Source organism: Vanacampus margaritifer, chromosome 8 (assembly GCF_051991255.1).
Source record: "Vanacampus margaritifer isolate UIUO_Vmar chromosome 8, RoL_Vmar_1.0, whole genome shotgun sequence".
NCBI lineage: Eukaryota > Metazoa > Chordata > Actinopteri > Syngnathiformes > Syngnathidae > Vanacampus > Vanacampus margaritifer.
The window spans coordinates 4963813-4979157 of NC_135439.1; the positions used below are offsets into that span (position 1 = coordinate 4963813).

Consider the following 15345-nt stretch of genomic DNA (forward strand, 5'->3'; position numbering starts at 1 on the left):
AAATAACCTCAGCAATATATAAGTGTTGATGATAAACTCATCATGAGATTGATGACTCAGGGTGCAGTGAGAGTCCTAATTGGACAACAGAGGGTTTAATGAGAGGACAGCAGGTTTGCATGTCCTCCCCCGGATGCTTCATTCCAAGCTTACCTCACTCAGCTCGACCCTCACGGTTCGGTGAGTTTGGTCAAACAGATAATGCCGTGTGACAGTCTGTTTTTTTTGCCGAGGTAGCAGGCGGGAGTGACATGTTTCCAAATGGACATAATGATGAGGAGAGGGGTGTGGTGGCGGGGGAGGAGGTAGGTTGAGATGATCTCCTTTTGTCATGGACAACGTGTGCAAGTTTTTAACTCTTTCCTCATCCCTTTTGCTTGTGCTGACCTGGGGGGGAAAACGTATCACATTACCAGCAGGATTAGAATAATTATAACGATCTAGCACAAAGTGTTAGAAAGAGTTATTAAAGAGAGCTATGAACTATTTTATTTAGTAGTAGGGGGTATGCCATAGAATCCTTGCATCCAACCTCCCGGTCACTTGACAATTACAAACTGAAATGTAGCAGGCAATCATTTTGGCCGGTGTACACTGCAGCAATGGCAGGGGGGGTCATGGGAAAGGTTAACGGCAACATTTACATGAATCTGCCATTTTTTTCTGGCCTGTTTGTGACTTTTATCTTCTCCCGAAATGCACCTCTAACTGTCCAAGTGCAGGGGGGAGGGGGGACTTTTGCAGGGGCCCTAATGTCCGACGGAGGGCCCCGGGAAGAAAAGAAGGGAGCGTGTCAGCGATTTAGCGGGCAGAGTTACGGCTGCATTTTGGCCTCTCGCCTGCTACCCGCTCAGCTGAGTCGGGCGACGGGAGGTACTTGCAGTGAATTGAGACCTTGTTGGGTTTGGTGGGACAAGAAGAATGGGCATTAATCCCCCCCCCCCCCCACCCCCGATGTGTGAATCTGCCAGCTCCTGCACCAACCAGCTGGTTCTGGTTTGGTTTTTGGTTTGGCACTCAAGAGCTAAAAAGCTGGAAGCTTTAATCACCCATTAATGAATCATTGCGAACATCAAAATATTGATATTGATTAGCTAAATCAACATTATGTAATGGTGAATGCATAATGTTTTGAGAAGTTAGCATGACCATGAATTGGCTTGGATTCTTTGGCTTCTGACCATGACTATTGCTGGAAATATAATCAAAAAATGTTTTGTTATTCTAGATTTTTCATTTTATTGGCCAGTGCAAACGTCCTCTTGAAATTGTGTCTATTCTCCTTCTGCAGAGTGTGTTTCCTTTTCTGTCTGAAAACTCAACATTTTTTGAAAGAGCAATGTAGTGGAAATGTATTTATTTTAGAGCTCCTGTACACAGCCCTATAAAACTCACTCATTAGCGCCCCCTAGACACTTCTAACTTACCCATATACGGCAGTTTGTTATTCATGTTGGTTATACGATACCGTGCCGGAAAACTCACCACTTTTCAAGCGTGGATATCATAGTAAAAATGTATGTATTTTAACTATTTTGACAAAATCTCAATAGGGAATTCCCCCAAATAAGGTCCAATCAGAAACAGGTGTCCCTGAGAAATGTGTGACGCAAAATACACAGTGTAGAGTACACACGGCAATTTTTAACATTTTAACTCATTTCTAAATTGTTACAGTACGCGCAGAAGATCGGGTTTGACATTTACAATTTTTGGCCCTGACTCATTTCCAAGCAGATCAGGAAGGAAAAAAATATATCTTAACTCTTTGACTGCCAGACGTTTTCAGAAAAGGGATGCCGTGGGTGCCAGCCGATTTAAGCATTTTGACTGATCTTTCAAGGTCCACATAAAATTTGTGTTTGGACTATGGAAACACACATACTACCAAATGAAAGATTGGACTCCCATCTTTCATCAGAAAAAAAAGTTTGTTTCTACCTTATTCCGTTTTTCAGTAATCAACAATAGAAAATGGTTAGTTTCACCTCTGTTTTGAACAAACGTCTTTTAACGTCTTTGGCACTCCTCTGTAGGATTTTACTAAACGTTATTTAACGTTTTTGGCAGTCAAAGAGTTAAAACACCCCACACCACAGGAAAATCTCTCAGGATTATCGGTATATCTGAACCTAACTTCAATTGCAGAGCTTTTTTTGACTAGGGCATCTAATGTGCGGGTTACCGTAGAAGCAAAAACATTAAGTTGTAAGATTTGGTCAAACAGGCGCAAAAGCAATCAAGCCCATCATTTAAGTATTTTTTTTAATGATTCTCAATTAAAATGTATTATTTATTAGTTTTACGCATTAGTTGTTCGGTTGTCATGATCAAGAAATGAGTCAACAATGCACCGATTGATAGTTTATCCGCTAGTAAGTATGGCTCTATTTTTGTCAAAATGGCGCTTGTCGGCTCTTGCTTGGGAAATTTCCATTAACATTTTGTAATGGCAAAATTCAACAACACAGTGTAGGAAGACAGAGCAAGAAAAACAACACCCGTTTGTTGTTATGACAATACACACGACACGATAGTGATCAAGATTTAGTTTGACTAAGCTTACAATCCACTGCTTTGCTCTCGAAACAAAGAAGAACGTGAGTTGGTCAGATTACAACTCACCATTACTCTGAATTCAGTTTTTTGTTGTAAGAGGGAGCCCTGCACTTGTTTCTCTCCAATGAGTCAGTCCCATCTTGGGGTATGAAACACACCCGAATTGTATCACTGATTTCCATTTTACTCTGTAGTATTATTGTTTGAAGCTCACCAAAAGTTATTATTTTTCAGTTTTCCTTTCTTTCTTTCTTTTTTACTCATTTCAGACTGATGATCAATCAAATCTTTTAAATTTCTCTGTAGGGCCTGGCACCAAATTGTCCACCGACCACTCCCGCTGCTGTAAAGATTTGATATGAGAACAAAACGATTGAGAAAGGCCAGTGGCCCGCAGAGTTCAACTTTTAGACACACATGACCTTTTGTTGGACGTCGTGCTTTATCTGGCCGTTTCACAAGCGGGTCGAAGAAGAAGGAGAAGAAGAAGAAGAATGGGCTTGAGAAAGCGTCGATGTGCCTGCTGAACGTGCCAGCTCTCTAAAAAGGGCCTCGTTGAGACACTCTCCGGTGGCTGTTGCCTTGGCGATAGAAAGTCACCGCACACCAAGTCAAACACATCTCCAGAGTTCATGAAACCCATTTCGAGGCATGTGGATACATAACACAAATGTTTAAACTGCTTCAAATACTTGTAGCACATACAATAGAGTTTCTTGGGTTGCATTTGCACAGTAGGTCTAAGTGCCAAATTCCAATTCAAGGTTTGATCTGAAGGTATCTAATTCAATGCATTTGTCTTTCTGCTTACACTATGATGAAGCAAATCCCATTTGTTCGCTTGTACCACTTGGGAGCAAAGAGACATCGGAATCGTCACTTGACGCATGCAGTGTAAATCTAACCTTGGAGTATTGGTGCAAGACTTTAAGGAAACAGTATTATCATGTACTGTATTGTATTACCTTTCGAGGTGAACTATGCATGCCCTTGCATGAAACAAAATGGCTGCTTTTCAACATCATGTTCTCCAGACTGCGTTTTAGAGTTACAATTAACTGATTTGGGATCTGTTCCAAGCTGCCAGGCACAGAGATCTTATGCAGTTATTCAAAAACTTAACATGGTTGAGCACAACAACTTTCTTTGTTTGGCTGAAATGAGAGCTTAGCGAATGTGGAGTAAACAAAACTTGAAACGATGAATGTGTTCCCAACAGTCTAGTCCAACCTTGCTCCTTAACTCTTTGACTGCCAGACGTTTTCAGAAAAGGGATGCCGTGGGTGCCAGCCGATTTTAAGCATTTTGACTGATCTTTCAAAGTCCATAGAAAATTATGTGTTTGGACTATGGAAACCCACATACTACCAAAAAAAGATTGGACTCTCATCTTTCATCAGAAAAAAAAAGTTTGTTTCTACCTTATTCCGTTTTTCAGTAATCCACAATAGAAAATGGTTAGTCTCACCTCTGTTTTGAAACAAACGTCTTTTAACGTCTTTGGCACTCCTCCATAGGATTTTACTAAACGTTATTTAACGTTTTTGGCAGTCAAAGAGTTAACAGACATTCACAACGATTTTAAGCTGTTGCGACCATGGCCAATATTTCTTTAAAACTAAATAAATAATTATTACTTTTGAGAATAGCGAGAACAAAGGCAGACTTACGATGCTTGTAGACTTCTGGCACATAAAGACATAATTTCAACTTACCGGTAATGCGTAATTGTTTTTAATCATCGTAATTGTTCTCCAGACTTAAGACAATAATAACACGGTGTTCAGATTAACACAGCATCGCATTTGTGAATGCGAGTTAAGCAGCAAAATCGACCCGCGTTTCTCTATTTCAGGGGGGCGGCCATTTTGACACTTGCTGTTGACTGAAAACGACATCACTCATGCTCAGGGCTCAGGCAACGATCAATCACGGCTCACCTGTTTACTGAAGCTGAGCCGTGATTTATTGTTGGTTGGTTGACAGCAACAATTGAGCCTCGGCACCTAGTCAGGGGACATTATTTGGGGGAGGTGTTTATATTGTTTTATGTCTATAACCCATAGAGACTATTTGGGGCTCTGCGTTGAATATTAGTGCATATTAGTGCATTGATAACAACAATCCAAATGAATGTAAATACAATGAAAGAGCTCCATATTCCTCCTCTCTCATGCTCCCATAAACGTGCTCTCCAGGGATTCAAAAATCCACCTCGTTATGCAACACTGGCACAGCTAATCCTATAATTTACATAACTCGAAACATATAAACATGTCATTGGTAATTAACGACAGCGCTGTAGCACAACAGAATGCTGCCAGAAGCATAACAACCTGGCTATCATATTGTTCCATTGTCAATTTGTTGAAGCAAAAACAACAGAAAACTCAACAAACCTGCGTTAGATTTAAAGTGGCTGGGAAAGGCTTCCTGGAAGAAGGCCAAAGTCATAAGCAGCTGAGAGGGATTCAGATTTGGGCAGCTTTAGAAGGTCAAAACAGAGGTGTAATTGTGTGGCCGCAATGAGGAGAGGGAAGGATACATGGGGAGAGAATTTTCTCCTGTTCTTTGTTATTTCAAGCGAGACATGAACGTGCGCAAACATCGTCAGTTCAGTGGTCAGTGGGTGAGGGGTTATCGGAACCCCCTGTGGAACAGACTGTCAAAAATAATTAGGCACGCCCCTGACTTTTGTAGTTTAGTATTGCCAGTGTTTACATGCGGACCAGCTAATCAACTGGTTTAAGAAAGTTTGAAGCTTGGTTGCATCACGGAGAGCTGACAAGCAACTCCAACATTTATGAGCAAATCAGGGCCAGTGACACCAACAAAGGGAGATAGAGCGGGAAGGCTGAGGGGTCACCAGACGGCACCCCCAATTTCTTAGATGAAAGGGAAAGCAAAAGGATGGAGACCGGGGGGAAGCAACACCCAAACTATGCTTCTATGGGGGGCACAGTGTGGGCTCTGGAAAAAAAAAAACCTCAGCATGTTTGATCTTTTTCCCTGCACAAGGTTTGTATTGTGTATTTTGAGTTGTTGCGATTGTATGTTGGAACATGTGTGCCTTCAAGTGTGGTGAAGTGTCTGTGTGTGTAGCCAACACGTCTGTCTAAAGTGTGCCGCCCATGTAAAATGTTAATAAAATGGGGTTGATTTATGTGTCTTTGAGTGTGACCAATCAAACCACATCCCCAAATTAAATTATTTAAAAATGGCAAACAGATTTGTTTGCATTATTGTTGTAATCTTCATTTAAGTTTGTGGGATTTCTTACTGATTCCCAGAATAGTACATTCATCCATTTTTCGAACCGCTTATCCTCAGTACTTCCGTATTACAGTGGTGTGGTGTGATTTTTCTTTTCTGATGTGAAAAATGTGCCTTAGCTCAATAAAGGTTGTGAAACACTGTTACAGCAGACAGCAAAATGACAATGGAAAGCTAAAAATGTAAATTCCATTTGAGGTAAGATAAAAGCCTAAAAAGGTACGCTCCCATGCAAGGTTCAGGTTTATCATTTTACCGGCAACAGATAGCCTATAGACACTTAAGTGGAAATGAGTGAAGTGTGTGCACGTACATAGTCGAAGCTATCAGTGTCTGCTGATAGGAACAGCCTAACAGCAAATGGCCAAACAGATGCCCCCAATTTTAGACCACTGATTGGTGCTCCACTTTCAGGTGGAGATGGAAAAACTGTAAATATTTTTTTAGGGTTAGGGGCTGTCAACTGAATGACCCAAAAACGGCAACACTGCAACCAGTTTAGCTGTTTAGATGCTAACTAGCAACAAACACTAAACATTCCACTGATAGATTCAGTTGAAAGAAATCAAAAGCCACAAACTCCACAAAGCAACTGACGAAAACCAAACAATTCCTTGCAACTAGTTTACATACTGCTATCAACGTAGCATAATAGTCATTTGTCCCACAACCATCAGGACAATGAGTCTAATCGGTGAGAGACAAACCTGAGTTGAAAACCAATTTGGTGTCTCAGTTTACTAATAAGAACTGGAAGAGGCGGGTAGCCCTTCATACAGTATTCAGTAATTTCATGACCCGAAGTACTTCATAAAGACGTTATGGCAATATCTTACTTTGTTGGGTTCTCGGCACAGGGGGAAAAAATGTCACAGAATGACCAACAGACAGACACAGAAGGCCAAACCTGCCTTTAAAGGTAAAAAAAAACAGTCCCAATGACTGTGCTCCTTTTTTGGCTGCCTGCCATTGTCGCAGAGTAGAGTCCCTCATATGTTCAGTATCCATGGTTTTGTGAGAAATTGCACCCCCTAGCCAGGACCCAGTTATCTTGTCCACTCCCCATTCAGAGTGCGGACATCAGTCAGTGTTTTAACAGCCAGTGGTGGGCATGGCTTGGCATGAGCTCCTGCCAGCCGATTACAGTCCAAATGTTTGGGAAGATGAATGACAGGGCGCCCTGCGACCTTGCCCGACCAGACATGCAAGCCGCGAGCCAAGGGAAAAGCCGGGACAAAGAGGCAGAGTCCGTAGCTCTTTGCTGGAGACGTCGGACGAGGTCGGCTGCACATCCTCACAAAGCGCCTGTGTTCACAATAATCTTTTTAGGAAACCCTCACTCCTGAGCGTTTTGAACATTTGTGTTCATTGCCAAACTATGGACTACAAATATGAATTGTTCAGACAATACGATATCACAGTTTGTCCAATTCAGTTTTAATACCTATATATGAGTTGATCTGATGCCTATATTTATTTACCTACTGGTGTATTCGCTTGCAATTCAGATGTATTAAATCTAGCCCTTGCGCCCCTTTTAACAGACAAGTGGTTGCGATGTACTGTAATGACCCCACGATGAAAGGATACCTTTGATGCGTTTGTGTTTGGCGGGACCATGGCCAAGCTGTGCAGAAAAAGGAAACAAACCTGTTTTTCTTGGAACAACCCTAGCCCGGAATCTTGGGAGTGTGCAGGTTGCGTATGCCGTGTTTAGTTTTTTTGCGGAAAATCTCCAGCCAAGAAGTAAAGTGCATTCACAACAGGTGGATGGCGTAGCCGCGCTTCCTGATGTCGCATTTCCTCTCATATATCGAAGTCATCATCTTAAAGGATTAAAAAAGAGCAAAAGTGAATGATGACGTCAAAAATGGTGTCAAGTTTACAGACAGACATAAACAACTACGTATGTTACGTAACCATTAGCGACATACAGTAAGATTTGGCTCTGGGCAAACATGGTCTCTTGCCACAACTAGCTGTCCTCTACGGGTGGGCTCAGGACTCAAAAGTGGGTCGCTTACAGATAGTAAACATTCGTAGGTGTGTCTTCAGGTTACAACAGCACAGACATACAAAAATGGATTGTTACAGACCTCAGTGTTAAGAATATATTTTGTATTTATGGTTGCTTAGGTGCTATGAAAGACACTTTGAACATGTAGCCTGAGCATGTGTATTTAAATTATGATACACATTCATTTTAAAAAGTTATTTTTCAATAGTATGTTTTCTTAATTGTTCTTAATGTCTTAACGTGGGTCACGACTTAACTACAACTAGAAAATCTCCGTGTAGCAACAGTGGAGAACCAATGCTCAACACTAGGAATGGGCTGATGGTATGATAAAAGATACTGTGGTATCACAGTATTAAAATTACAGCTGTAAAATGTTTTGGGTGACTAAAAGCAGCATTTTTTTCCCCATGGAATAAACCATGTTAAGTTTCAATAAATAAATGTTAACATTCTTCTGTTTAAATTCTTCTCAGTAAATCACAGTGCCCCATCCCATCAACTGGCCCATGACTGTCTTTAATGGATAAGCAAGAACCTGATACCCAAAATGTGACTAAGGCTCAAATCGACACATCATCACCGTACCAATAATCTTCAATTTGTCATTTGTAATCCTCGCTTTACATAGCCGCGGTCAAGTACGTTTCTAGGCTACGTTTTGGTTTGTGGAGGAAGATGACTAAAGACAGGAGGTAGGGAGGATGCTTCTGTTGATGTCAGTAATAAAACGCCTTTATGGTCATCAACATTTCACAGCCTAGTCAACATCTTTCTACAAAAGCGCTCTAGTGAGGTGTAGTTGAAAAGTTCAGGAGGATATTCAAGTTTTTGAACCAGGAGGGGGGGGACACCATGTGAAATCTCCAAATAAAAAGGGAGAGGGGGTGGTTGGGGGACTCTGGCTCCCCCAGCATTGTGAAGTGAGCTTTTAGAAGAGTATTATCAACAAAAAGGCTGGTGACGGACACTGACTGTCGAGAATCACATAGCCGGGGAGATTACGTGAAAGGCCGCACGGAGCTCAGCTTCTATTGTGAGCAGGCGAATCTCAGCAGTCTGTTGACTCAGCTGAACAGTGGCCAGAGAATTACTTCCCCATGTCCGTTTCTGTTCTACTTTTTCTTAATTGGAAATTACTGAAACTTTGCAAAGGGTCTTACTGTTTTCTTTTTTAAAATAAGCAATAATATTCATTTACATTTATGTAGCTTGACCAAAAATATATTGGGAATAGCATGTAGCACACTGGCTATAATGACTAGCATGAAAATGACCTGAGAATATTGCCAACACATGCCCGGTGTGTATTTGAAAAGGGTAAGTTGTTTTGCTTTATTTTACTCTTGTATTATTCATTGGTCGTCTCTTTATACACGTAGCGCTGTTAGAAACGCTGACGTGCCACTTAAAACACAGCCAACAAAGGCAATTTGAGCCTGGAATGAATTAAAACAACTTGGGAGTCAACTAGCGTCACAGCGAAACAGATTGTGTTCCAGTTTTCCAGTTCCACTGTTTTATACTATGTTCGTGTTGAATCCTTTTTTTCAAACAGGGCAAAAGTGAGCCTCCTTTGAGCGGCATCCTAAGCGTCTGATTCAGTCAAGTCCACTCTTTGTTATTGTTTCCATAAATAAAAAAATAACATACACACACAGACCGACAAATGCAGGTGCTTTTCCTCTTCTGATTATTTTCTTTCCATTTCAAGTATTTGTGTTTATGTCTTGGAATTGTGGCCATTTACTGCAGTGGAATATAACAATTCAACATTGTTTATGAAGTCTGTTTTTCTTTTCTATATAAAGGGTGTACTGGCTTAAAACAAAGGTGTTTTTGTTTCATCTTCTAGCCTCACAAATGATGTGAGATGGGACAGCAACACAGTTTCTCAATGTGTAACAGATATAGCGGTACCTGACATATGAGTGTTTGAGAAACGACTACGGTTTGCTTCAGTTGTTTATTGCCATTGCCCGTTTAAGATCAAACATAAAATAGAGAATCGCACAATGTGTATTTGAGCAAACTATTTAACTTACCACAGTCAGTTTCAGTGTTCTGTTGATTGAATGGATTCCCACCAACATCTTACAGAAAAATCTTCTTAGAACAGTTGTCCTCCAACCCCAAATTTTCACTTCCCGTATTTGTCATGGCCAGGTGTCCAAATAGTTTGGTTTCCCCTGACATTGTTTTCTCAACGTTTCAAAGGCAGGAGATGACGGATTTTCAAGGATTCACGCCCAAAACCTTTCTGCCTCTCCCAATTATTTTCTTGATTTGTTTTTTGTTTTGTTTTTTTTTTACATACAAACCAGCTAGACCCCTTCCGTCTATCCAAAACAATAGTAGTGCACAGTTTTGGCCTCTTGAGTTTGTTGTTTCAAGTCTTTTGGTAACAAACATGGCAGATCAGAGACGAGAAGGCCCCCCCTGACTGGAGGGCATCTTACCGAGGTGGTGAAAGATCATCATCATTCGATCACACATGTGGACGCCATTTTTAGAAGACTGGAAGGCCACAGGTGGGTGGAGATCACTGGTTGGAGAATGATAGGAAATACGTATATATTAGGGCTGTGCGATATTCGAAAAATAATAGTTTTTTTTATTGATATTATATAACTGTTTATATTGATATTATTGCAATATTTAACATGTACCAAAATAAATTACATCATTAAATGCAGTAAATTACGATAGATAGATAGATAGATAGATAGATAGATAGATAGATAGATAGATAGATAGATAGATAGATAGATAGATAGATAGATAGATAGATAGATAGATAGATAGATAGATAGATAGAGAGATAGATAGATAAATTGAGCCATTGTTACTCTTTGGAGGGACAAAAGTCGCATTGCATGACTTGCAAGTGATTAATTTGGCATATATCAATGAATATTTCAGTTGTGCAAATGTTTTTAGGAAGAGGGAGGTGGAGGACTAGTAGGCTCATTGGTGCTTCGAGAACCAGCCGTCATGCGATTGGTTTAGAGGGAGGCTGGGGCCTCGCGGTTTCAAAGAGCGTCGAGGGGCGGGTCCCTTCCAACATTGCGTCAGATTCGTTACATATAGCCCAAGCCGGCCCATGAGGAAAACTAGTCGCTTTTTTTACGGCTCCGCAACAAGAAAAAGAAGCAGGAAAACTACCAAAACACAGTGCGTCAACAGACTTTTTCTTCTAACCAGGAAACTACGCGACAAAAACGAGGCGAAAGTGAGCTGGAACGATATCGAATACATGTTGAAATTTGAATTTTAATAAGACGAGGATCGGGAATTTTTGGGGAAAAGGGCATCAACGTGACGTGAAGTAGACTTTCCCTACTCCTTGATGTTAAAACACAGCAGCAACTTGAGATTGTGAGAAGACGAGGAAGTTTTGCCATTATTTTTCCCAGCACTTCAACCAAAAACAAGACGACGAAATAAAAGAAGAAGAAAACGTTGCCTTACTGACGCTGCCATGGATTCTGGAAAGGTAACGTTTCTCCAAACCTGTTCTTTTACTGTTTGTTGCTGTGTGTTTCCCGAGAGAGGTCAGTGAGTACATCAACCAACCAATAACCATGATGCTACGCAACTGTGCTGTCGTTCTCGCACCGCACTTTCGATGATATTTTTAAAATTGTTTTATAATCCCTTTTAGCGTACATGTTTGTGTCAAACTATGCTAGTCCATGTCCCAAAAATATATTTTACAACAATATATTTAGTGTTTTTTCAAATTATGTATACTATTTAATTGCCATTTCTTAACAGATTTGACATTATCAAACGTGGGACTCATTCAGTAGGGCCTACCTTAAAAATATAAACACTCATACACACATATTGCAAAAAAGGGGGTTATATATTAATAATAAAATGAAATGCGCAAATAATAATAATAATACCTTTATATATATATTTTATATATAATAATACTTTATATAAAGTATTGTAGCAATGAGGCCACTCACTTCCCAGCATGCTTTGCAGCACCCCTTGTAAATATTTGTTATAGTCTATTGAATTGCTTTGTTGTGAGTGCCCCTATAGTGTTTTTGATGATGACCATTAAAGGGTCAAAGGAACATCTCAGATGAAAGGGTAGGATGGCTGGCCATATAAGCTTGCATGTCGGCTCAAGTAAAGAATCAGTGAGCAAAGCAGGGGTCTCCAAGTCCGGTCCTCTAGAGCCCCCTATCCAGCCTGATTTCCATGTCTCCCTCCAACACACCTGAATCAAATAATCAGTATCGTTATCTGGCCTCTGCCGAGCTAGCTGATGAGCCAATTATTTTATGTAAACACTTCACACAGTGTGAGTTGCAAGTAATCTGTTTTAGTGATCAGCAATCGAGATGTGCCACACATACTTTTTCACGGAAATCATCCGATCAATCAGAGAACCACTAGTATTTTATTATTATTTTGTCATTTAAGAATTGTGCCTTATTGCATTTGCTGAGAAATATAAGACCCGTGGATAAAAGTTGCCTTTTGGGTTAATGTTGGTGTAGCGATTCTGTCACATGACATCCATGCAGACAGCATGGATTCTGTTCCCATTCAGTGACAGGGTGACTCTTGAATGTGAATTGTCATCTTCCCGTGTATATGCCCAGTGATTGGCTGGCAAACAGCACAGACTGTAGTCAGTCAGCTGGCAAAGGCTCAGTCTCGTCTAGGACACTGAACTGGATAAGCAGTATAGAAACGGACGGATGAAGACTTCCCAGATCTGTACCACTATTTAAGGGTTTCTTTCTTGGCCCGTGTACCACCCATCATTTGTTGAAATATGCCAATTTTTGTCCAACTCTTCAGTACTAAAGCAGCTTAGAAAAAAAACTCAATGCTAAAAACTTGAAAGTCAACTGAAAGCTTTATTTGAATTATTCTGAATGGTCCAATAGGAAAGTATGAGACCTTATTTGTAGTCACTAAACTTGTATTTGTCGCATTGTTGTGAAAAGAGATAAAAATAAAAAAATAAGTAGGGGTGTGAATTGCCTAGTACCTGGCGATTCGATTTGCATCACGATTCATAGGTCACAATTCGATTCGATACCGATTAATCCCCATACAAATCTATAAATTTATTATTGCGATTTTTTTTTTTTGTGTGTGTGTGATTTTTTTTTAACTCAAATTTAGAAAATACTAATCAGTAAACTTGTACATGTACATTGTAAGATTTGTATGAAAATGTATTTATCTGAAAATTCAGGTTGCAGTTTGTTTCATGTTTGAACAGCACTGAAATCAAATATTATGGCTTAATGTTCCATTAATATAACATTCTTCCATGCTTAATGTGTAAATCCTAATCCTAAGTAAGACGTTTTGTGGATGTTTAAAAATCGATTCGGCCGCATTTTGAATCGATTCGAGAATTGCGCGCTGTAATATCTATCGCGATATATTGCCCAATCGTTTTTTTCTAACACCCCTAAAAATAAGTCTTAAGTCAAGATTTAAATATGTCTACTGAGGTAGTGGTTCTAAATTCAGCATTCCAGAGCACTGGAGCCCAAGTAGAGAAATGTTTAAATATTTTCTTAGTTGTTGTTGCTTTAGCCTTGTGCACTTTTCCCCTGTGAGCGCCTTGTAATGCCACCCCACTTGTCCCGGGTTTGATACGAGTGTGATGGGAATCTCCAGACCCAGCTTCCACACATCAGCCCACTGGGAGGCCATACATAACCCAATAAGAGCCAGCCGATGCATTTGCACAAGTTGCACACATGCATCTGTGCGGCTCTCGTTTCTGCCGCAGGGGAAGTCAATGGAAATTTACAGCGACTTGATGTCTGAGCTGCAGTTAAACATTTGTACGTAGATTTCAGGCCAGCTGTCTCATGCCTTGTGATTTGGCAGTTGTTGTGCTGGGGTTGTGTTCTGTCAATGTCAGTCACCGTGTAGTACACCTGACATTGTAACCACCACTAATGAGCCACACGTTGCCGCCATCACAGCTCAACTGTAAACAAGGCTTTGTTTGTGTCCCCCTTTTGCAAAGAATAAACCGCTAATTGGGGTTAAACGAACCGTTGACTCGGCTTATTTGGACGAAAAGCTCATGTAATGTTGGGCTCGGCGGCTCACGTTTTCTCGAACCTTCGTACATGATTGCAAAGCCATCGCCTCCTATTTGATATGCTGCCTTCCGTTGTTTTTGTCTTTCTACAATGAACAAGCAACTACTACTGTATTCCTTCAAGTGAAATTGTTCGCAGAGTCAATAAATCATGAGAGTACACGAAGGACCCCCTGACTTGTCACACACACAAGATTTATTTTAAGATGAGCTCTGTCACCAAGGTCGTAGTGTTTGCTTTAGCGACGCCTAGCAAAGAGCGCAGCTTTTTTTTTTTATTGGCCGCGCATGTGACCGACCGTCTGCTATGTTGGAGGATTAAATCACCTTTTGAATATACATAGACAAACTTAAGTTGATCATACCCCAGAGACATTATTGCTCGGTCAAACAAGCTCATTGTTTCGTAACTTGGATTACCAGGAAAGGTTTGCCACACCAGTGTGCACAAATTGCAATCTACGTGTTTGAGGCCTCTGTTCTAAGAAGAAGAAATGGCAAGCAACAATCTGCAATTTAATGTTGAAGCGGACGCCATTTGCCGGCAAGTAATAATGGCTTGAACTGCACCTGTTTACGTTCTTCATAGCTTGTAACAATAAGCTAAGACAATAAAAAAGCTTTGTTGTCAACCATGTGCTTGAAACAAAACAATCCAAAGTTGGTTTATTCAAACAAAATAACCGCAATCATTTTTGTTTGGATTCTTCGCTTGTTTTAAGACCACCAGTAAAGGAATTGGGGCGCCACAAAGGATTTAAAAAGTCTACACACCCCTGATCAAGGCGAGGATTTTGTGATGTTAAAAATATAGTCAAGTTTATTTATATAGCCCTTAATCACACAATAGTTTAAAAGTGTTCTACCAGTACTGTGACCAATGTTTTATAGAGGGGAAATAAAAACTGTGATAATGCTGTTGCACAAGTGTGCACACCCTTTTATAACTAATAACGACGGCTTCTCTGGAAGTTAGCAGACACCTGCCCACATTTCAAGTGCCGCTGATTTACACAAAATGAACCTTCTCACATGTCTTTGCTTTCCAGCAGAGGCATGAAGGATTTGTGCTTACACAGACTGCTATTTTGAACTGTTCATAATTCACTGTTTTAAGGTCCTAGATCTAGCTGAATAAAACCAGTCCCAAAGCATGATGATGATGCCACCGTGCTTCACTGTAGGCATGTTGTTCTTATGATGATAAACAGTGTTGTGTTGTTCGCACCAAAATGACCTTTTAGAAAATATGTGCTTGTTCACCTGTTATGCAAATGTTAATAATTGTACAACCCCATCATCTCAGTTGATTGTTTTAATGAACCCTTTTGACAGTTGACCTACAGGTGATCAGGTTCATTAATGGTGGGGAAATATTTGAAATACTTTAATTGTT

At 40.4% G+C, this 15345-nt stretch overlaps 1 protein-coding gene and 1 long non-coding RNA gene across 2 annotated transcripts in view; one reads left to right on the forward strand and one right to left on the reverse strand.

The window, feature by feature from the left end:
* LOC144056224 (uncharacterized) lies at nucleotides 1-11422 on the reverse strand. Its single transcript, XR_013295020.1, has 4 exons — nucleotides 11321-11422; nucleotides 10309-10394; nucleotides 7483-7658; nucleotides 1-387 (listed from the first exon to the last, which is right to left on the reverse strand). It is a non-coding gene; the product is annotated as an uncharacterized LOC144056224 (long non-coding RNA).
* Nucleotides 10940-15345, forward strand: part of slc2a1b (solute carrier family 2 member 1b) — a 22299-nt gene continuing 17893 nt past the window's right edge. The window contains exon 1 of the mRNA XM_077572786.1: nucleotides 10940-11345. Coding sequence (XP_077428912.1) covers nucleotides 11331-11345 — 15 coding nt within the window. The 5' untranslated portion in view covers nucleotides 10940-11330. The remainder of the gene's footprint in view (nucleotides 11346-15345) is intronic.